Genomic DNA, 23,361 nt, shown 5'->3' on the forward strand with positions numbered 1-23,361 from the left:
TCTTCCATCCTTCCAAACTAAGTGGAAACAGAGATTTTAAAAACATTCCTTAATCTGACTTTTACCAGGCAAGTTTCCTAATAGTACAGTAGGTAACCAATATCTTTGCCAGGTGATTTATATTGCCTGTCAAAGAGAAGTAATTTTATGCTCTCAGGTGAAATCTGTTTGCAGATATTTTTTGCCAAGCACATGCCTCCAATTCACACAGCGGCTCTTACTCACACCTTCGTGGTTACGGAATCGGTTTCTTTCATACACACTCATTTTCATGGTCCCTGGGGCATATTAATTTATATACGGAGCTGCAGTCCAAGATTCAACAGTACATTATTCTTATTGATTCCAAACCCCTTCATTTTCTGACGAAGAGTTACTGTATTATGCAGCTGGGCTATAAAATATTCTTCATGCTGATGTGTCTCTTATAGAGCATGGATCACTTTTATAGTTTAAATTGAAGCTGCATTTGAGAGGACTTCTACATGCTAATTGGTTTACAGAGATTGGCTAGATATTTTTGATATATACCATAGAGCACTTTAGAATATTTGCATGAAATATTTTATACCAACACTGCCTATTAACGTTGGAATGCTAGAAGCTTTCACAATTCTAGCAAAGCGGACTGCTTAAAAAAATAAAAAAAATAAACAATTGCCGCCAAATTTACAAGAGCATAAAAAGGAATTTGTATGTGGATTCCCTTAGGAAATAAATCATTATTGTCAATTATGACAACTTAAGACTTTCTTCATGCAGAGATTTCTAACCACTAACCACAAACCACTTTTGTTTTTATTCTATTACAAACTGTGTAATTGGTGCTGAGTGTGCATTTCTATCTGTGTGTACTATATAGTTTGGTTTCTGTGGAATAGCTCGCAGAAAGAGTTGCACGAGCAGATCTTTCTGGCCCCCCTCCCTTGCATACCCCAAAAGTCCGCTGCTAGGGGCAAGGGATTCCTCATAAACAAAAAGCACCACAGCTTAGGGGACTGCAGTAAGGATGAGTAATCAAGAGAAACTGCCTTCTCTTTGATAAGCAGAAGGAAGGGGGGTGTTCATAACCAGTCCCCCTGTTAATTTGGTCTCCCAAGCTGCAGTGTTTGGGAGACCCTCAGTACGAAGAAACACAACTTAACCACATATAGGATGAAGACATGACGGAAAGTTAAACAGGAGCTTCAGTTGATCGCACCTAGACAACATCTACATTAACAGACCACAACTTATTTGTTCATTTATGTCATTTGTAGTCCGCCTTTCTCAGGGAGACTCAAGGCAGATTACACAATGAGAAACAGTTTAAATCAACAAGAATGGCATAGCCAATGAACAATACAATAAAGTTTTGGATTGCACAAATCTGAAAACAAAAAGAAAATCTGAAAATCAGAGCTTAAACCAAGATGAAACCAAGCATCAGCATTAACACAAAATATTAAATAGTACAAGAGTTACACAGAAGAATCATACTTACAGCCACAGACAGGATGTAATAGGCACAGTCCCGATTTCTTTACCGAAACATTTTTCTGAACACATTTCATTACAGTACAGCCCTATTAACTGTGCAAAAAAAGCCCTCCTGAATAATTCAGTTTGGTGTCGTTTGCAGAAAGCCAGGGGGGTGGGAGTCTTCCTGACCTCATCAGACAGCCATTCCACAAGGTGGAAGAAACAACAGAGAATGCACATATATGGGCAGTTGTTGATTTTGCCCATTTGTAAGGTGGTGCTTACAGATGGTAAGGTGGTACTTAGGCAGATCATTAGAGGCAGGGCATCTTGGCCATCTTCTGGGCATGGAGTAGGGGCCACTGGGTTGTGTGGGAGGTAGTTATGAATTTCCTGCAGTGTACAGGAGGTAGGACTAGATGACCCTGGTGGTCCCTTCCAACTCTATGTTTCTTTGAAAGCCCTGCTCAGATGAGCAATGCTTTTGTGGCGGAGCATAGGAGGAGAGGTGTTCCCACAGTTATGATAGACCCAGGCCATGGAGGGCTTTGCTTGATTTGATCCTGGTAATTGATGGGCAGCCGATAGAGAGACAGCAAAATAGGAGTGGTATGCATGCTCCACCTGGCTCCTGATAATAACCGAGCTGCAGCGTTCTGCACCAGCTGGAATCTCTGAGTTGACTTCGAGGGGGGCCTGTGCAGACTACATTGCTGTAGTCTAGTGTATGGCTTCTGAGTGCACATTAACTATGGGACCTTCAACGATTACCAACATCCTTGTGCACAACAGATGGGTGCAGGCTCAGTACTGTTGCAAGTGAGTGATGATAATACTGGTGTAGGGTTTCTCCATACCACATCATTGTCGCTTAAAAAGGAACTGCTTTGCATTCACACTTCACTGATGTTTTCAAGTGAGACATCAGGAGAGCAGACACAACTTCAAACAATTTGATGTGAAAAAAGATCTACTGGTTCTTTAGACTATCTGCAACATTTGGCAAAAGTGAATCTTCAGTAATCAGTCAAGTAACTTCTGCTGAAAATGCAATTATCCTCCAGATACAGTGCTAGGTATTACTTAAAAATTTTCTCAAGCAGAATGTCTATTCATATAACTCAGCAGTGCTATTTAATGGACTTCAACATGATATATACAAACTTTTATCTGAAATAATTTTACACAGATAACTACCCAGATATTTTAGCTTCTACTAGCATGTACTCATTGAACGTGTCTGAAATTAATGACAACATAGTTCAGAAACCGGTGACTTACTGTGAGATGTGAGTTATCGGGGTCAGTAACGTCTCACCCTCCAGGTCAAGTTCATCAGCAAAACTATTGGTCCTAATGAATGGTCCAGTGTTTGCATCTAAAAATGGAGAGTGTTTTTTCACTGTGGAAAAGAAACAGGCAGGTAAAAGTTAAATTGCTGTATTACTTATATATATTTAAAGACTACAGAAAAGTTTTAAAGCATTTGTAATATCTGAGTGGATAATTTAAGGAAGATAATTAAAAGGTAGACTCAAATGTAAGATCAAAACAACAGAAGCACGATATAAGCAAATAAGCAAAAGGACATTGAGTTTCCCCCCATCTGCAACTGTGGAATTAAATGCCAATTCCCTTTGTAAAAGTGCCAATTCTAATAAGTTAAATGATATTTTAGGGACTAAGCTCTAAGTATACTGAAAATATTAAGAAGAAAAAATATGAATCCCTAAATGCACTGCATTTTACCAATTAGATCAAAGAAATTTTGTATGAATGTCCTAACAAAACAGTGCATTCACCTGTAGATCTCAACAATCCTAATCATATCAAATATGCTGACAGCATGCTACATTTGGACAATTCTATGAACTTCTGAAGGAGATTTGTGACCAGATCTCCAGACATTTTCAATTCTCTTTAAAAGCAGGACAATGGTATACTGATCAAAATCTCATGACAATTCTACCTTATACCTTCATATTTGTACTATGCATAATCTTCAAGAAGATGTGCAGGTAAAATGAAGAAGTACGGAAATGGTAGATAAAAATAATCACTTCAAAGTCAGATTTATCTGCACATTCCTTCAAAGTGCACCTCAACCCAATTTTGTTTTGTTTTCATGGTTCTTTCATCATATTTAGCATAGGACCAAGGTGCAGGGGAATGTCTTGCTGCAAGGTAAACAGCCATTTTGTGCTGTTGTGGGGATCACTATAAAACCTCTTCATATAAATGAATGATTTTTCAGTGTGAGGAAGGAAAAACATTTATCATGAATTGTCAGTCTCAGAAAATACTGATTCAGTTTCATTTTTTTTTAAAGAAAACCATCTTATTTTACTGATTTAGCTGATATTACATAGTAGCTTATAAACTGGGAGATCTCTTCTTCAAATCTTACTGTAGAAGATTCTTGTAAATTATGCGTGATTGGTGGGCACGCCCAAATCACATCGTCATTATTTACAACGGTTCTCTGCATTTTACCTCTGGAGGGCTCCGGGTCAAAGGGTCTCTTTTGGACACTGGTCATGTAGACCTCCATGGTAAATCATTAGTTAATCCCCTCATAGAATGTTTGCCTGAACTCTGTCCTCTATAATTAGAGTTAGCCAAAGCTAAACCCTTTACCTGATTCCTGGAAATTCTGCTGTAAGAAGAAGAATACTTCATTGTCTTAGTATTCATTAACTTTGGTACTCATTGTGTTATGCTCAATAAAATGGGGAGATCCAGAGGAAATATAGAGTTGATCTCTCAGAAATCAAAACACAGCATCCGTGTCTTTCCTTCATCTTATGACACATTTTAACTGCTCAGGCTCAGCCCTGATTTGAGACAATGGTGTTCAATAGGGTTGTGCATATCGATATACCCAAACCGAAAATAAACCCAAAATTAGCTGTTTCAGCAATATTTGGGCTTTGGGTTGACCGAATACCAAAACATGGGAATCTGCCCAAAACCAAATAGAAGATTCCTGAAAAGGCCGAATAAATATTCAGTTTTTCGGGTTTCGGCTATGTGCCTTCTGCAAATTTTGTGGCCATTGTTGTGTTTAAAGGAGCGCTATCTCCTTTCTTCATATTCTTGCTCCCTGGCTGGTTTCCAGGGCAGAAGGAGGGAGGGAGCAGGCAAGTTGGAGTGGCCAATAGGAAGGCTCACTGGAGCTTCCCCTGTGGCCAATGGCAGCAACGCATTTTGCATTACTGCAAAGCCAGCTGGTGCAATCTACCTGGACTGCAAAAGAGACAACCTTTCTAGAAGGAGGGAGGAGGGCCAGGAATTCTCAGTGGCCAATAGGAACCCAGGTAGGGAAGAACATTGTTCTTTCACCAATCACAGAAGGTGCTTTATGGCTGGAATTATTTTCAAACTTTTCTGTGCTTGGCCAAAATCTATAAAAGCAAACCAGGCCGTTTGAGAGAGTTTGGTGGCATAGTTTGGCTTTAGCTCCTGCTGCCTATTTCTTCCTCTGCAATCCTGGCGCCTCATCCTGACTTGCTGTTGGGTTGGATTCCTTCCTGCCTGCTGCCTAGAGGAGAAGACATCGAAGGGTTTGAGATATCATTGTTTTCCTTTTAAACAAGTTGTTGTATTTGGGGTTTATTTTCTAAATTTTGCTAGAAGCCAGCAGGCCTTGGCCTGTTGGTTGGTGGGGGCGGGGGGAGGTTGCTAGTTTGAAGGGACGATTTGATTATTTTGGGTGGGAGGCCCTGCTTCCATTTCTCCATTGCTTGCTGTTTCAAAGTTGCATTGTTTGAATTTTGGGGTTTTCTCTGCTTCAGATCTTGCTGGGTTTTACCTGAAAGGAGGGGGTGGTTTGATTGTTTTTTTGGGGGGGGCACTGCTTTGTTGTCATCATTGTTCTCATTGTTGAATTTAGAGAGAGGGTTTGGTGTCTTTGTGAACTTTGCAATTTTTGGCAGTTTGGTGTCTTTGTGAACTTTGCAATGTTTTCCTATGGGGAATGGGGGCAACCCCTTTGGGACACCATAAAATTGAACTCTCTGACCCAATCTTCACCAAACTTTGGGGTTCATGCAAGGAGAGTTCCTTCAAGCTACCCTGAAAATTTGGGATGTCTACCTCCAAAAACGTCCCCACAGGAGGACGTTTGAATTTTTTCCCCATAGACTATAATGGGCTCGAACCTTTTGGTAAACCCAGAAATAAGCCGAATACAAACATTTACCGGTATGGGTATTCGGCTTATTTCAGGTTTACCAAAAAAACAACAACAAAAAAACAGGCCCAATAAACCCGAACCCGGAATTTACCGAATTTTTTTTTTTTGCACAACTCTAGTGTTCAGCTTTAAAGAGTCATAAGTATTACTGAACTAATAGGTATGTGAAGTGCTTTAGCCCATAAAACATAAACAATAAAAGCAACAATGACAGACTGAAAGTGAATGACAATTTTCTGCTGCTTTTGATGAATTTGCACATTTGTGAGATAGCTTTTAAATGCACACTTTTCAGATAATTTCTCAAAAACATACACACAAAGTTTTGCCTATAAATCACATCAGAGTGAGGTTCAGTCTCTGCACCTGAAGGTTTAATGGAAATGGAGCAATGAAATGCAGGTGTTACCTGGAGACGGAGGAGAACTGGAAGATGGCTGCTCTGCAGAAAAAGATGTCCAGGAATGCTGCCGGACTGAGTTAACAGATGAAAAAAAAGACAGTGCACAGGACACAGAAACAGAAAGGCAAAAAGTCAGATGGAGAGGAAGCAATGCAATCCAGGCCAAAATTGCATCTGTTATTTTAATTTTTAAAAGATAGAAAAACAGATTGTGCAAGTAGGACTGATTCACATACTGCTGAGTCCATATGCCTGCCATGGGGACTCTGTACAAACATGTTCTGGGAATTCCCTGCTGGGAATTTAATTTCCAGTACAAGTGGACCAAATTCAGATTGGGACCATGGCATGAGAGAAGAAGGGGCTTCAGCCTTCCCCTCACCATGCTGTTTTTCCAACCTGAAATGGTCCCAGAGAGCCACTTACATGTACTCGTAACTACTTCTATGTTTCCCAAAGGGACAAAGAACAGCTCATTGGGGACTTATCAGGTTGGGAAAACAGCGAAGGAAGAAGACTAAAGCCCCTTCCCCCCATACCAAAAGGCATTTTTTAAATTTTATTTTTTTTAAAAATAGAACATACAATTTTGACATGATATTGTCGAAGGCTTTCACGGTCAGAGTTCATTGGTTCTCGTAGGTTATCCGGGCTGTGTAACCGTGGTCTTGGTATTTTAAATACCAAGACCACGGTTACACAGCCCGGATAACCTACGAGAACCAATTTTGACATGGTTTCTATGCTTTGTTTAGATGTTGTAACCCACAAATGTTGTTCTCCTGGAATCTGAGATACTCAGAAATGCACACTCAGGGAACTTTTTAAAAATCCATAGACTTGGCAGACAACAGGGAAATGGGGAAAACCTTTCCCTCAAAGTTCCACAGAATTCATTGAAAGATTATTGCAGTAAAATCCCAAGTCGAAAGACAGAATAAATCTCAGTCCTTATAAAGGTGGGGAAATCTCACCTATTGTTTTTATGGTTGCATTCTACTTCGTCTTAATAGGAGGGTAATTCAACAATTCTACAATACACTATTTACTTCCCCCCCAAAAGACAGACAGAGAGACAGACAAAGAGAGACCCTGTCTAAACAGAAACAGACTAGACTCCTTCTAGGTGGGGTTTTTTTTCCCATCAAGTTGCAGTTGACTTATGGTGTCGCTGTGGAGTTTTCAAGGCAAGAGACATTCAGAGGTGGTTTGCCATTGTCTCCCTTTGTGACCCTGGTATTGTTTGGTGGTCCTCCCATCCAAATATTGACCAGGGCTGACCCTGCTTAGTTTCTGAGATCTGATGAGATAAGGGTAACTTGACCTGTTCAGGTCAGGACTGTGTTTATTTAGGATGCTATATTTTCTAGTTTTGCTTAATCTAAGCATCCTGGAATAATCTTGTGCTAAGAGCACAATACAAAGAAAATTAAAGACTTTTAAATACAATTGGTTTCAGTGCGAGCTCTCTGCCACTGAAATGTAGAGCAAAGGTTAGGCTCCACCATGTCCAAACTTTCTCCCTACTTTCCCTGTCATACAAAACATATGAGACTATATTTCTGAGATTTTAAAAAAATCCCAAGGAAGGTACACTGAAGGTATTCCCTGTGGTATAGAGGTTAAAGTATCAGACTTGCCCTGGTGGAGATATCAATTCAAATCCCTGCCTGGGCCGTAAAAGTCACTGAGGCTGTAATCTGAAGCACATTTGCTAGGGAATAAATCCCATTAAACTCAATGGGATTTACTTCTGAGTATACATGCTTTAAGAGTGCACTGCATGTGTCACTGTGTCTCAGCTCTAATCGACCTTACGGCTTTGTTTTGAGGAAAAAATGCAATCGACCCATCCATGTATGCCATTCTGAGTTCTTTGAACAAAGGATGGAATACAAGTGTGATAATCAGAAATATTAGAAATCTATTAAAATATTCTAAGATGCTAATGAATATGTAAAATCATGGGACTCACAAGCCATCAGCATATTTTATCTATAATACTCCAAAAAATATTACAGCCCATTCCTGAGCTGTCAGCGGCCGGAGTTGGCGAGGAGGAGGCACTGCCGTGGCACCTCCTAACCTGTTTCCCGGCTGCCAAAAGCTCAAAAAAAGCACTTTAAAATGGGTACACCTGCTAAATGGGGCTTTTTGCCCCATTGAAAACAGTGAGGCTACACCTGCTAAAAAGCGGGCGCAGCAACAGTGTTTGTCCTGGTAGCGTTCCGGGGCGAAAGGGGACAGGAGGCTGCCTACAGGCAGCCCCGCCCCCTGGAATGCCCTGGGAACACCCCCAGGATGCTGGCATGCTCCTGGAACGCTGCCGCGGGCCTTTACACCATTGGGATGCCAGCAGAAGGCCCAGCTGGCATCTGGGGGCAGCGCTGCCATCGCAGCGCCAGGATACCAGCATCCAGGTCTTCCCGCTGGAGTTGGGGCCACTCACCACGGCGTAAGTAGCCCGGGAGCTGGCGCAGGGGGCCTCAACGCAGACACAGCCCCTTCCTGGCCTCCAGAGGACTTTTGTCCTCAGAAGTCAGGAATGGGCTGTTTGTGAACAAGTGTAAAAAATGGCAGTACGTAATAACAAATGCCAAGAGGGCATTCATCCTTATGTCTTCTTTGAATCATTGTAATCCATTTGCTTTAAGAAATTCTCTGTAAGATATCTTTGAACATTGTGAATTAAAAAAAATAAAAAATGGAACTGCATAAAAAATGAAGTTTCACTCATTTTTAATAGCGCAGTTAGAAAAGAGTGTGTTAAAAACACATCACATAATTTAAAAAGCCATTTATAATATGTTCATATCTGTCTACCTTGGTAAAGGAGTTGTGATAATGACCAGGCATGAAAGAATGCACACTGTGACTTGTCACACTTCCCACACAGAATTTAATGTGTAGCTAATAGTAAATGAAAACATACAAAATGCACTGCAAGCAATGTTAACTTTTTGTAGCCTAGCATGCTGTAGATGAGCGCAGTTTCCTTAACTTACCAAATTTAACATTCCTTTTTGTCCTGTATACTTGTAAGAGTTTGGAGAGAACAGAACACGGGGAAGAGGGGAGAAAGAAAATAGATGTCAGAAGGAAAAGAAAACCTTTGTTTCTAGTGGAGTTAGCACCTGCTTAGAGACTACATTACCTTTCACAGGAAAAGTCACAGTTAACGTTTTATATGGCAACTTTGCATAGAAACAGAGAAAGAGAACATCTTCTGTTATACATAATCTATTAAACAAAATTCAAGTGAAGCAGGACATGAAAGACAACAACGTTTTCCAGGTTATAAGCTCAACCCTGGGAAATTTTGTTGGTCTTTAAGGTGCTATTGGACTCAAACTTTGTTCTACTGCTACAGACTAATATGTCTACCCACTCATAATCTACTCAGAAATTCACATAAACTTTCTACTTGATATGCATTCCAATGCAATATTTTCTACTCATACTTGCTTTCTGTAATATATTTTTAATTGCAATTTATTTTCAAGTGCTGTTGATAAACAGGCTTTCAAAGAAAAAGGAATTTGAGCTGTAAAAATATTGGTGTGAAAAGCAGGTGTTCATCATAGCACTTTAATGGTGTGGGTTATCTGAGCAAGCAATCTTCCTGATTTTAAGAGGATGTTGCTGAAAACCATTCAAGAAATTTCAGAAAATCATTCTACACATGCAGGCTACAATAAAGGTCATGGAGAGTAGAGTTGTATCAGACGGGCAATTGACTTAGTACAGTCAAACTATGTGGGAGGGTGCCTCCATCATTCTTAGCAAAAGCAATTTTTCTGTAAATAATGTAAATGGAAGTATTTATAAAACAGGTATATTCCCTTGAATTGCAAGAAGGTATTTCACAACAAATGAACGTTAGTCAAAAGACATCAATTGCGCAATCACAACATTTAAAAGGAACAGCTATAATTTGGTAAAGGGAAGCCAAAAGAATAGTACTACTGGGAGGTTGAAAATTGCAACAGTGGGTTTCCAAGTACAAGGAACCACAAGGGGTCCCTGCTTGAATGGATTTTTTAAAAAACATGAACTACAAAAACTTCTAATGAACCTTGGAGTTTATTAGACCACCAAAGCTATGAAGGAAATTTTACGACTTCTGCAATGTGTATGATTTAAAATACAGCTAAAAGTACAGCCAAATACATGCATAGGTATTTCAGGCAATTTGTGCTCATGCGGGTAGCATGCCATCACAACAGGAGATACCTGTGAAAACTGGTTAACAGATTACAGCTTTAAAATAGGATGCTTTTGTTTACATTATTGTTTGGTCATGTACAGCAAACACAAATTACCTACTTTTAACAAAATGCAATAACAACTTCCCAATATAAAATCACTGTATAGATATAGAGCTATTGCCTTTATAGAAAAAAAAATCATAGTGATAAAAATGATCCAGAGATGCACAAACATTTTTTCCCTCTTATTTAGGCTGCTATACTGGTTCTTATTCTTACCTTTTGGTGCGCGTGTGAGGTTACATTTGTAGTATAATATTAAAAAGTACATAAAACTGTACAGACCACATGCAATTTTATTATTTACATTATTGTCGAAGGCTTTCACGGTCAGATTTCATTGGTTCTAGTAGGTTATCCGGGCTGTGTGACCATGGTCTTGGTATTTTCTTTCCTGACGTTTCGCCAGCAGCTGTGGCAGGCATCTTCAGAGGAGTAACACTGAAGGACACAGCTGCTGGCGAAACGTCAGGAAAGAAAATATCAAGACCACGGTCACACAGCCCGGATAACCTACTAGAACCAATTTACATTATTATTTATACTTTATTATTAATATAGGCATTTATTTAAATATAAAAAGCTTGATGTTATCACCTGCTGTGCCATGTTTTAAATAGTTATTAGAAAGGGGCAGAGTGACTGTGAGGCCTAGTACTATGCCACAACCTACAATTATGACAGACTAGCACCAATATGCTGTTAAGAAACACAGTTTGCAATTGTGCTATATCCGTAAGAAGTGAAAGTATTTACACAGCAAAGACATGGCAGAAGTAAGATATAGTGGGGGGCTAGGAACTGGGAGACAGGTAAAAGGAATTTCAGCCCCTACAGAGCAATTTAGGGGCCCCATGGCGCAGAGTGGTAAGCTACAGTATTGCAGTCAAAAGCTCTGCTCACGACCTGAGTTCAATCCTGACGGGAGTCGGTTTCAGGTAGCCGGCTCATGGTTGACTCAGCCTTCCATCCTTCCGAGGTTGGTAAAATGAGTACCCAGCTTGCTGGGGGTAAAGTGTGGATGACTGGGGAAGGCACTGGCAAACCACCCTGTAAACACAGTTTGACTAGTAAACGTTGGGATGCGACGTCACCCCATGGGTCAGGAATGACCCGGTGCTTGCACTACTACCTTTACAGAGCAATTTGCATTGGCACAGAACTGCACAGGCAGCTTTGACAGAGTTGGAGCTGATGGGCACAAAGCAGAACACCTGACTGCAAACTTCCTAGGGCAGCTAGGAATGACTTGAGTTATCATCAGCACACACCACTCTGCCAGGTAGTACAGATACACAGGCATCAGGTGCCAACCAGGTTGTTCTGCCTAGTGTAATCTACTTCAATGGCAGTTCCTTGCTTGTCTGCCTGTTCTAACCGAAATTCTTACCAGAATTTTCGTATGTATCCAGGTGAAAATTTTCAGAGTTCCTGTCATCTGTCACATGGTCATATGTGATTTGTGGGACAGGTAGCATTCTGTCAGGAGAACTAAGTCCATTATCTTTTTCTGACTTAAACTTCTTCTTTTTCACCTAATAGAAGCAAGAATTCAAATTATGATCTTCAAAACAAAAAGCAAGCAGCCCCGATACATTAACAATGATTCACCCTAATTAAAGATTCATCAGAACAAGTAGGGGAAAGGGAAAACAAAATAAAAGAAGGAAATGGAAAAAAGACTTTTTATTCAGAGAAGAAAATAATTGCCATTAATTTTTTGCAACAGTAGGACAGACTTTCTGATTTGAAGTAAATAGTCCTAACAGTTTATGAACTACCATTTATTACCACTGACTTTATGTGGTGGAAAGTGCCATAAGTCGGCTGTGACCCGTAGAGTTTTCAAGGCAAGAGACATTCAGAGGTGGTTTTCCATTGCCTGCCACTGCATAACAAAGCTGGATTTCCTTGGTGGTCTCCCATCCAAGTAATAACCAGGGCCGACCCTGCTTAGCTTTCATGATCTGATGCAATTTGGCTAGCTTGGGGCATCCAGGTCATGGTACCACAGACTTTAGTGGTATCTATATGAGATGAGGATCTGGCTTACTAGTCTAACCTCTCTGGTAGGTGACACATGATATTTTTTAATCCTTTGACAGTGTAATCAATAAAAACAAATCTAACTTACTACATTTGCACATATAACCAATAACTGACATGCATACAATTATTTTACAAATGAATTCATTCATTTTGGAACAACAGGGTTCCACAGTTGATTAATCCCAGAACAGGAAGAAGCTGCACTCCTACGGAGACTGACAATATCCAGCCCCAAGTGGGAGGTCAGCATCTTATTTCAGGGGGTTGTTTAATGCACAGGCAAGGACTTGCTCCTGAAGGGGGGATATCAAAGTAGTTTATTATTCAAGATCACCATTTCAAAGGTGAACTGAGGATGAGGGTAAGGCTACCAGGGACAGTTGGTACTGCTAATGGGTTGAATTGGTTTTGTGGATTTTTTAAACACCACATATGGGGGGGAGGGAGGGGGGAGGGGGAGTGAAAGAAATAAATTTATATAAGTTCATATTCATTGAAAAAGTGGTCTTCAAAAAGAAAGAAGCATTTGAAATTTCACTCATATATAGCCGTGTGAAATTTTTATTTTTAATTTAGAAGCTGCTACTGAGAGTATGATATTGCCATACGGGATATGCCAACAGTTGTATAAATGTTATCAAACTTTTGCAGCATTTTACACCCTTTTGATTATTTTTTGGCTTGTTGCCAAAGCTAGGTAAAATTATTTAGTTTATTTACTTACTTTGGTATAGCCCGCTTTGTCACTGAGGATCAAGTCGGATTACAAAATATCAAAATAATTAATTAATTAACCATTACGGGGTATTACTGCAGAAATTTTTTTATTTAAAAAACCAAATTACAACAAACTTAACAGTGGTTTTTTAAATCTCAAAACCCTGACATTAAAATTCAATTGAAAACTGCAAGGCTATGTAAAATCTAATTGCTTATCTGTAAGTGTTCTTCAAAAGTGGCCCACACAGTGCTACAAAATATAAATAGCTGGTTATGCTAATAAACTATTTGAGAAATTCTACCAAATAAATTGAACCAATAATTGTGAAAATCCTAATGATCTTCCTATTTTATTTAATGGCTTGGATTCTCCCAGGTTTGTTTTTGTGGGAGTAAAATATTCGTTCTGAGCCCATCAAGCAATTAAATTGATTCACTTCCATGAGCCCTGATACAGAGTCTTAAAACAGGCATACCACTTTGCAGTCACTCCATTCCCCACCCCCGTCTTCTTATCTTAGCTAACTGACTGATGCTGCACTCCATGCAAACAAAAAATCCTCTGCTGGACATCTTCAGTCCTCCAGTTCTGTGGGTAATCGAAACAGAACTAAAGAGGGAGACACTTTGTTCTCCCATGAAAATTTTAACCTGCTTCATGCTACTGATAGGACCAGAGGAGCAGAAAAATAACCACATCTCTTGACACGGCTTGCTAGTTTCCTGTGAGCTGGCCAGCTCAGCCAGTTACTCAATACAAGACCAGCAAACCTCATAAACATGACTGTGTGTGACACTACTGGAAGAATATCTTTTAATGCAAATATTGTTTATATGATCTGCAGAGGATATGGAACAAATGCTATATTCCATCCCCCCACTCCCCAGGTTATTCTCTGCAAAGAAAGTAGTCCAGCTTATCAGATCTGGCCTCCCTACCTCTCCCCCATCGCACCATGATATTATTGGGGGACACTGACTGTGGTTTCTGTACTTCTTGGCTACTGCTCCTTATAGGGCACCACTTGATTTACTGTAATTAATGTTAGAATTGCCTACTTATTGCAGTTTTAATGATGTTAGTTTATTATGTATGATTTTATTATTTGACAAATTGTTACGTTTTTATTGCTGTTAGCTGCCCTGAGGCCGATGATTGAGGGAGGGATAGAAATAAAATAAATAAAAATAAAATAAACACTACTTTATTCAATGTAAGGTGTCCCGTGAAAACGGAAATGTAGACTCTTACCGATACCATCCCTATTTTCCTCGGTTTGGGACTAGGAGACACCAAGTGATAATTTCTGGAGGGTTTTCTTATGTATATTTTCCATGTAGAAGAGTCGGGGTTTTCTGATGCATAGCACCTCCAGGCAGTCTAAAATATTTGTGGGAAATTCACAAAAGATTAATTAAGAGGCTTTCTAAAAAATAAGCCAAAACTGTGTACAGTACATAATACTGAACAACACACTTCTGTATTTCACTGTTACAATGAATCCAGTTTCTAGTACAGACACTAACTTGCCAAAAATTCTACCAGCTGATGTACAAATATTTGAAAACAAATTGGTTGGATCCTATGCACCACCAGTGGAAGGTGTTAGGAGAGGTGGATCTTTCCCATCTTTTCTCTTCCCAGAAGATCCTCTTAGTGCAGAACAGCAAATTCCAATGTTGGAGAACCCACGTGGGCAAAAACCACAAACACACACACAAAAAAGGAGTCTTGCAGGAAAAACAGGGCAAAATGACCCCTCGCTGCCTCTTATGCCAACAGAGCCTCTTGAACGGGTGGAAGTGCCACTGACAGAAAGAACCGGAGGAGGTATTTTGCCCGCTTCCCTTCTGCACTGCAGCTGCTCGGGTTCATTCATTCTTTCAGTTATTTATATCCTGCTGTTCTCCCCACTTTGATATCCTTTTTTACTGTATGAAATCTGTATGAATTGCCATGAGTCTTCCCTATTATCCTCTTACCTCACTAAGTCCAGGGAAAGGAGGGAAGCAGCAAGGAAGTCTGCGGCAGGGTGTGATTGCGCAGAGGCCTCTAAGCCAAATCCGGCTCCTGGTGCCTTCCACCAGAATGTGAGAGGGACTCAGTTCAGAAAAGGTTCAAACTCCATTCTGAATCAGGTGTGGATTGGTCTATCCACTATTCCCAAGCATAAAAGCCTTGAGCCAACTGCTTGAAACTTTTTGATACAGTACGTACAAGAAAACACAGTTGCTTGGAACATCACTTTTACTAAATAAGCAAGGTGTGCACAATACCACATCAGCTAAGCTCCTGATTAGGAATGTGCCCTCCCCCAAGCTGTGCGTGTCTGAATGCAACAATGAAGGAAATAGAAGAAGAAGAGTTGGTTTTTATATGCAGACTTTCTCTACCACTTAAGGGAGTATCAAACCAGCTTACAATCACCTTCCCTTCCCCTCCCCACAACAGACACCCTGCGAGGTGGGTGGGGCTGAGAGAGTGTGACTGGCCCAAGGTCACCCAGCTGGCTTCGTGGGTAGGAGTGGGGAAACAAATCCAGTTCACCAGACTAGCCTCCACCACTCATGTGGAGGAGTGAGGAATCAAACCCAGTTCTCCAGATCAGAATCCACCACTCCAAACCACCGCTCTTAACCACTACACTATCCTGGTGTATTACACGGACCCAGACAACCTCTGTGCATCTCCCACAGCATTTTCTGGACCCATAACAAATATAAGCAGAATTGCATTTTAAGAAATCAAAACAGACTCAAATCAAACTGAATTTCAAAAATATGACCTTTAAGAAAATGTAGCATTTAGCCACTGAGCACCTGAATGAGAGAAGCAGCTGCTGGGATTTGTCGGTTGAAGTGCTTCTGTCTCTGTTTCTGTTGCACCTTCAGAGCAAATCCGGAACCAAGAATTCCCTAAGGAACAGAGTGATCTTAAGAGTTAAAAAATAACCCACCAAATCATATTGCAGAAATACTTCGTAAAATTAGGTATCTGCTGAAATGGAACCTGGTTCTGCTAAACTGAAGACCTACTTACTAATAGCATCATCACGTATCACATTCTGGCTGGTCACATATCCTATATTTCACTGTTTATATTATGCAGAAATTAAACATTTTCGCACATTTGCCTTTTGCTCTGTGTAACTGGTTGAATAGTGCAGTAAGTACACGGAATGGATCTCTCCCCCTTCTCCCTAAAGCTCTATCCATCCCCCCAATCCAAAAACCTAAACATATCAGGGGACCTTCAGGAACAGAGTGGGATGCAGCGGGGGTTGGGGGCAGAGCACGGCTGGAAACCATCATAAATCACCCTTCTACTGTGGCATTAGTTTTCGGCGTGAAAGCAACAAGCTCTCAGGCAACAGTGTAGTGGTGAGCTCTGCTGATCCCCATCTCTCTCTGCCTTGCTACCATCCCCTCACCACACCCCCTCTGCTCCTAAAGGTCCCTGGCTCTGAGGACTGCTTTTGTGGGGTCAAAGAGGGCTGTGGGGGGGCGGGAGATCTGTTCCATCCGCTCACTGAGCAACAACAATAAAAACAGCAGCATTAAACAATTCCTATAACATTAAAGCCCCAAGTAAGTGCTTTTAAGAGGGAAGCATGACATAAAATGAACACAGAATATTAATCTGCAGCCATTTCTGTGCATTCAGAAGACAAAAGAAGAAACATGGTCATAGTACTCGGCTGAGAATAATTCTAACAACATACCGCAGGCAGGGCAAAAAATGAAATTGCAAATACAGAAAAGCAAGATGCAATGGTTTTTCCTATCCACGTCTTGGGCACAATGTCTCCATATCCAATGGTTGTAACAGTCACCTGAAAAGAACACCAGAAAACAAAGATATAGCTTGGTTGATATTTTTTTAATATCTTTTTATTCATTTTTAAAAGAAGAAAATGAAGAATTGATGAGTATGTATACATCTGTATATATGTAATCGATACATAGAATAAGAACATAAAAGAACAAGCTGGGAAATGAAAGGAATCCAACCTGTCTTAGTATTTATAACTATATTTGTGCCTATATTTGTAACTATACCAGTTCAGGGCTTTCTCGTCTGTTACACTAATATTTGAGTAATCTTTTACAGTTATTAGATAATCTTGGCCGGTATGTATTTGACTTGTATCTTGACTTATAACTTGTCACATGTCATATATTAGCAATCGCACAGTCTCATTTTGTATATGGTTGATATTTTGTAGTGTCTTTTGAGATGATTGTGATATCAACTCACACACAGAGTTAGATCCAAAGGACCTCAAGCAGATCTTCCCCGCTATCGTCTTCTCATTTTAGCTCTTTGCTCTCTCAAAAGCAAGCAACCACTGGGCAACAGTGTGGGGTGCCACATCAGAGTCTGCAGAGGGAAAGGAGAATTGCAAGAAACCTCCTCTCATCTTACAATCATGCATGCACCCTTCCACTTGTGAAACGTAGACTTTGGATCTAACCCCATGTTTTCTGATGACACTAATTTTTTGTCCCCACAACCACCAGTGAAAAATTCAGGGCACATCTTTTGTAAGATCCTTTACAAGATGAGAGAGTAACTGGCCTACTACTAGTAGTAATCTTCAGGGTTTAGTGAGGATTTGCATTCAGGTCTCCCCAATTCAAATTTAAGCAAATAAGTGTAAATAAATTTATTTTATTTAAAATTTTCTATGTTGCCTTTCTAACACAATTCAGGGTCCCCAAGGCAGCAAACATTAAAACATTTCAAACATTAAAAGGCATTTAAAGTGTGTGTGTGTGTGTGTGTGTGTGTGTGTCTGTATGGAAAGTGCTGTCAAGTTGCAGCTGACGTATGGCAACCCAGTAGGGTTTTCAAGGCAAGAAACTAACAGAGGTGGTTTGCCATTGCTTTCCTCTGAATAATGACTCTGGTATTCCTTGGTGGTCTCTCATCCAAATATCTGCCAGGGCCGACCCTGCTTCTGAGATCTGATGAGATCAAGCTAGCCTGGGCCATCCAGGTCAGGGATATATAGATATAGATATATAAATAAAACATGTAAGCACATAAAAGCACACAAACAGGAAGGAAGGCTATTAGATTTAGCAAGGATACTATCATCAGTGGTATCAAAAGCCACTGAGATGTCCAGGAGAATTAACAGGGCTGTACTCCTCTGTCCATCTCCTGGCACAGGTAATCCACCAGGATTGACCAAGGCTTTGTCAGCCCCTAACCAGGCCTGAAACCAGATTTGAATCTGCACTTCATTCAGGAACCCCTGAAGTTGCTCGGCCGTCACTCATTCAGTCACCTTGCTCAATAATGGTGAATTTGAGACTGGACGGAAGTCATTCAACCCTTCTGGGTCCAGAGTAGCTTTCTTTAGGAGTGGACACACTGCTACCTCATTCAAGGCAGGAGTGAACCCCGCCCCCCCAGTGGGCACTTACTATCTCCTGGATCTAGTTTTCCAGCACCCCTCTCCAGCAGAGTTAAGTAGCCAGGAAGGGCAAGGGTCATACAAGCAGGTGGTAGGTGTCAAACTTCCAAGAATCCTGTCCACATCTGCAGACTAAACAAACTGAAAGGTATCTCACACAACTAGGCAAGCTGGCACCCTGGAACCAATAAATTGTTGCTTCAAAATAAGTTGTATGTATGTATGAACATGTGAAATATGTAAGAGACCTATTCTTGAAGTGTATGGAAGACGCTTACTATATTCTATTAGGCTTTAATTCATGAGGAAGAAAAGAGGACAGGAAGTGCTGTAAATTCAAAGCATTAATTTAGCCCTTCATGACTTGGAAAACTTTACAGGACATGAGCTTTCAGGACTGTGGGCAGTTTGCCCAAATCCTACTCTTCTCTTTAGGGAAAACGCTACCAGCCTAATTCAAAATGAACACTGTATCACCGCTGGTTTTATTCACATCAAGGAGATATTTGCTTCGTCTAATGCATGTCACAGTGCATCTGAAATATGCCATTGGGATCAATTGTGGGATATTATAAAATATCCCAATGACACAAAGATGGCGAAGACAGAAGGGATAGAACTCAAGCCAGTAACGGATCCCTTAGTTAGTCACTGATTCACATCATAATTCAATAGGAATGTAGACAAACTAATGTGAAATGAAAAGGAAGCACCTGGGAATAGGGCTTTTGAGGTAGCAAGGAGTCATTCCCACTGCAGGTTGAAGCTTATCTGAGTTATTATAAGGCATGACTCATGTGATGACAGGCTCCCTCCAAGGTTTAGTAGAAATGAATTCCAGCAGCAAAAGTGGAATAGATGAGAATGCAGTATTCCGAAGTGGTAACATTTTCAGCAAACACAGTAACGTGCTATTCTCCTGGGTAATTTATTACCCATATATTAAGACAAATGCAACATTTTAACACACTACAAGTCCTTCAAGTACAGCATCGTCCCCACTTTGCATCTTGTCTTAGGTCCAAACTAGACATTACATCCTGAGGGACGACAGTATAGGGAGGGAGGCAGAAGCCCCTCCTCCACCTGAGCCACAGTCCCATGACAAATTGGGCCCCGCCTGGCACGCCTGGGCTCTTAAGTTCCCCAATGCTACACCTGGCTACGCAAAGATCAGAGTTGGGTTAGGGTCAGGCCAGACATAACGTCTAGTTCAGACCTTACATTCCTACAATTAGCAACCAGGTATCGTGAATGGTGTGTAGCTTTCCTTAATGGCTGATTTGGGATGGTTTTATCCAGTTTTATTTATCTGTACTCGGTTTTATCCAAATGTATGTTCTTCCTTTTATATGCCAATAAAAACTTGTGTTGTGTTGTGTTGAGTAGTTCAGACCTTACGTGCAAGCACACCAAGAAGTCTATCTGTCTTGCCTCCCCCACTTACCAAAAAATAATGATATTAATAGTGTAGACCTGTTATGGACAAGAACCATTCAAAGAATGGAAATGTCCATTTTATAATAAGATATGGTTTTGGTTAAGCAAGAAGGGGCTACAAATGCAAGGTTGTAAAGTATTTTATGAGACTTTATGTGATTATGTGACTATTCGTTTTTAGTTTATGTATATATTAATTAACTGTCCATTTTTATTAATAAAACTTTAAAAAAAGTAAATTAGCTGTATGATGTCTGGTAGACAAGTTCAACATAAACTGTACTGGACTATGTAAGAATGTTTACTCAACAAAATGCAGGGGGAGGTTATACAGAAGAAGTTATTTGCTCTTGAAAGCCTCTTTACTACCCTTTTATTTGCTGCTTCAAAACTTGAACTGTAACATAATACTAAAAGAGGAGACAATATTTGAATAACTTTGTTTGATCAGCTGGACAGTTTTACAGCACTATTATCCACACAACTGTGGTCTCCAAAAAGCCTTGTTCTCCCAACGACATAATGGCCAGGCATTTGACATCACTGAAACTTTGATGATATCATTTTCCCAGCAAAGACTGGTAAAGTTAAAAGTTACATGAAAAGTTATATGAAAAAAAGACAAGAAAACAACAACAAAGAAAGCCACGCAAGGGACAAGGAATAATTTGTAAACAAATATTGATGTTAAATAAAAATGTCATAGCCTTTTGCATCAGGATTTGAAACACTCAGAACTTTAACGAAGAGTCTTGTGACTTTTAGAGTTTCAAATATTGTGTAGGGTTGCCAACTTTGGGTTGGGAAAAACTGGAGATTTTGAGGGTGGAGCCTGGGGAGCGTGTGGTTTGGGGAGGGAAGGGACTTTAATGGGTTATAATACCATAGAGTCCACCTTCCAAAGCAGCCATTTTCTCCAAGTGATCTCTGTCGCCTGGAGATAAGTTGTAAAAGTGGGAGATCTCCAGCTACCACCTGGAGGTTGGTAGCCCTATAATTGTGGCATAAGCTTTCATGGACCCACATCCTCAGATGAAGTATCACCTGGCAAAGTTGGCTCCAGTCTGTGAACTCTTATATCACAATAAATCGGTTACTCTTGTGGTACTATAAATATTGACGAATTTAAGCCACTTTAATACCTGGAATTTGTGAACAGGTCAAATGTTAACCAAAATAACAACAGATGGCCTATAAGATCCCTTTCAGCTCTAGGAGTCTGTCAGAGCCATCCTAAGCGGGTCGTCAGAATCCTATTCAGTGAAGCTTACTTCCAGGAAAGTGTTCTTAGAATTGCACTTTGCACTCTATGTGTGTAAATTGCTGGAAGAAAATATGGGGAACTTTGTAACGAGTGCTTCCTTTGCAACTTTCATAAAATAACATTTTTTAAAAATGAAAAAGATAGACAGGAAAATAATATTTATGGAAAGTATTCAGCTTTACATTTGAGAAGAAATGACAATATTTATATCTTCCCCCCGCCCAGAAAAACTCAGGTTTATTAGTATATCTTGAAACAGCTAACAAGAAACGTAATACACCACCTCATGTTTTCTTAGCCACCTCAGAAAACATGCCTCATTTTGCTTAATGCTTCCACCCTCCCCTCCACAATCTCACTCTCTTAAAATTTCCTAGTCCCTTTTGTATAAGTAAATAGTTTGACAAGCTCTCCTTACTTTCGCAATTTCATCATTAATTACTAATTTTCTGGATTTGAGCTATGCTTTGCCCTTTCCAATTGCTATCTGACCCAACTCTACAAATATCTGAAATGAAATCTTTGTGCCGGTGTGGAAAAATCATGACTACCCATTGTTCCTATGAATGGCTTGCCCTAGAATAGCGGTTTCCTTCCGGCAGCCCTGTATGTTACAGACCAGCGAAAGTGACAGCTAACACTGATCGGCGCCAACCTTAATTTTGAGTGGAACCTGCTACATTTTTGAAGTGTCAAGGCTGTTGTGAGCATGAATCCGGTTGTTTCGGGGGCTCATATATACTGATGCTTTCGTTCTTGACTTTCCTGTTTGAAATCGTTGGGCTCTGTTGGTCAGGGGACTGGCTGGCCAAGTAGCAGCGGGGACTTTATTCAGATTATATGCATATTAGTATGTATATAGCAGGGGACTGTATTTTCTCTTTGGATTTGCCCTCTTTTAATAGGCTAATTTTTTCTCTCTTCCCTTTTGAGACAAGCTTTGCAGCTCTTACAAAGCACCGCTCATGCCTGACAAAAGTGTACTTTGGCTGCCAAAATCAAGGGCAGTGTCTTTTTTTTGCATGAGGTTGCATCTGCCACGTTTAATTAAGGAGCCATGTGAGTTGCCCCTCGGAAGACACTCAGCACATTGTAGTGCCGTTTCCACCCCTGAAAAGGGGGATTTCGTTTTTGTTTTTTTTTAAACCTTTAAAAGAAAAGTTTTCTGATCCCATAAGAGACTGCATTGTATTTACTTAACAAACAGGAACGGGAGGAAAAAGCCATGGACTTCATATAGTAGTTTATGGGAAATAGGTAACTTTTGCACAGTGCATTCTCATTGACTGGATGTACTGACACAAAAGGTATGTTTGAACAATACTTATTTTCAGGATCAGACATACTCAATTAATAAAAAACACCCACTCCCTGCTGTTCAGATATGTCTTGGGCATCAGCCCATGCTAGTCCCAAACCTGCTCACATGCAGGTCCTGAAGATGCCTGCTGGCCCAACAAAGGCTTGCAATCTGCCTCATCTGGCACTCAGATGGGGTGAGGTGAAAGTAGTGTCTTTGTCCTGAATGAACCCAGGTTGCTCGCTTGCTTTCTGATATTTATATCCCCATCTCTCTCCCGAGTAGCTCAGAAGGGGCAAGGCTACATGCGAGAAAAGGTAAAGGTAAAGGTCCCCTGTACGAAGCACCGAGTCATTCCTGACCCATGGGGTGACGTCACATCCCGACGTTTCCTTCTGTTTACGGGGTGGTTTGCCAGTCATCTTCCCTTTACCCCCAGGCAAGCTGGGTACTCATTTGACCGACCTCGGAAGGATGGAAGGCTGAGTCAACCTTGAGCTGGCTACCTGAAACCAACTTCCGTTGGGATCGAACTCAGGTCATGAGCAGAGTTTGGACTGCAATACTGCAGCTTACCACTCTGCACCACGGGGCTCCTGCGAGAAGCAAAGCCCAAAAGCCTATAACCAAGTCTAGAGCTAGAGAGAGTACAATCAATGTCAGAAACTGTGCAGGAATGTCCACGTGCCAAGATATTTTCAGGAGCAAAATCTTGAGGGATACTGCTCGAAAAGTGGTCACTTGAGCCATCTAGTATGGCTGAGGCCCAGGAGAGAGGTCACTTAGAGCCACATACAGGTTACAGCAAGTTAAAGGCCGGGCAATTCATTGCCAGCTA

General features: G+C 40.6%; 1 protein-coding gene across 1 annotated transcript in view; it reads right to left on the bottom strand.

Moving 5' to 3' along the window:
• The window catches only part of KCNQ1 (potassium voltage-gated channel subfamily Q member 1), a 383,627-nt gene that overhangs the window by 249,681 nt on the left and 110,585 nt on the right, over window positions 1–23,361 (bottom strand). Inside the window, exons 7-12 of the mRNA XM_056851952.1 lie at window positions 16,819–16,929; window positions 15,917–16,012; window positions 14,349–14,477; window positions 11,718–11,862; window positions 6,066–6,131; window positions 2,743–2,863 (exon numbers count right to left, since the gene is read on the bottom strand). Coding sequence (XP_056707930.1) covers window positions 2,743–2,863; window positions 6,066–6,131; window positions 11,718–11,862; window positions 14,349–14,477; window positions 15,917–16,012; window positions 16,819–16,929 — 668 coding nt within the window. The remainder of the gene's footprint in view (window positions 1–2,742; window positions 2,864–6,065; window positions 6,132–11,717; window positions 11,863–14,348; window positions 14,478–15,916; window positions 16,013–16,818; window positions 16,930–23,361) is intronic.

The sequence above is a fragment of the Euleptes europaea genome, chromosome 6, assembly GCF_029931775.1.
Source record: "Euleptes europaea isolate rEulEur1 chromosome 6, rEulEur1.hap1, whole genome shotgun sequence".
Taxonomy (NCBI): Eukaryota; Metazoa; Chordata; class Lepidosauria; order Squamata; family Sphaerodactylidae; genus Euleptes; species Euleptes europaea.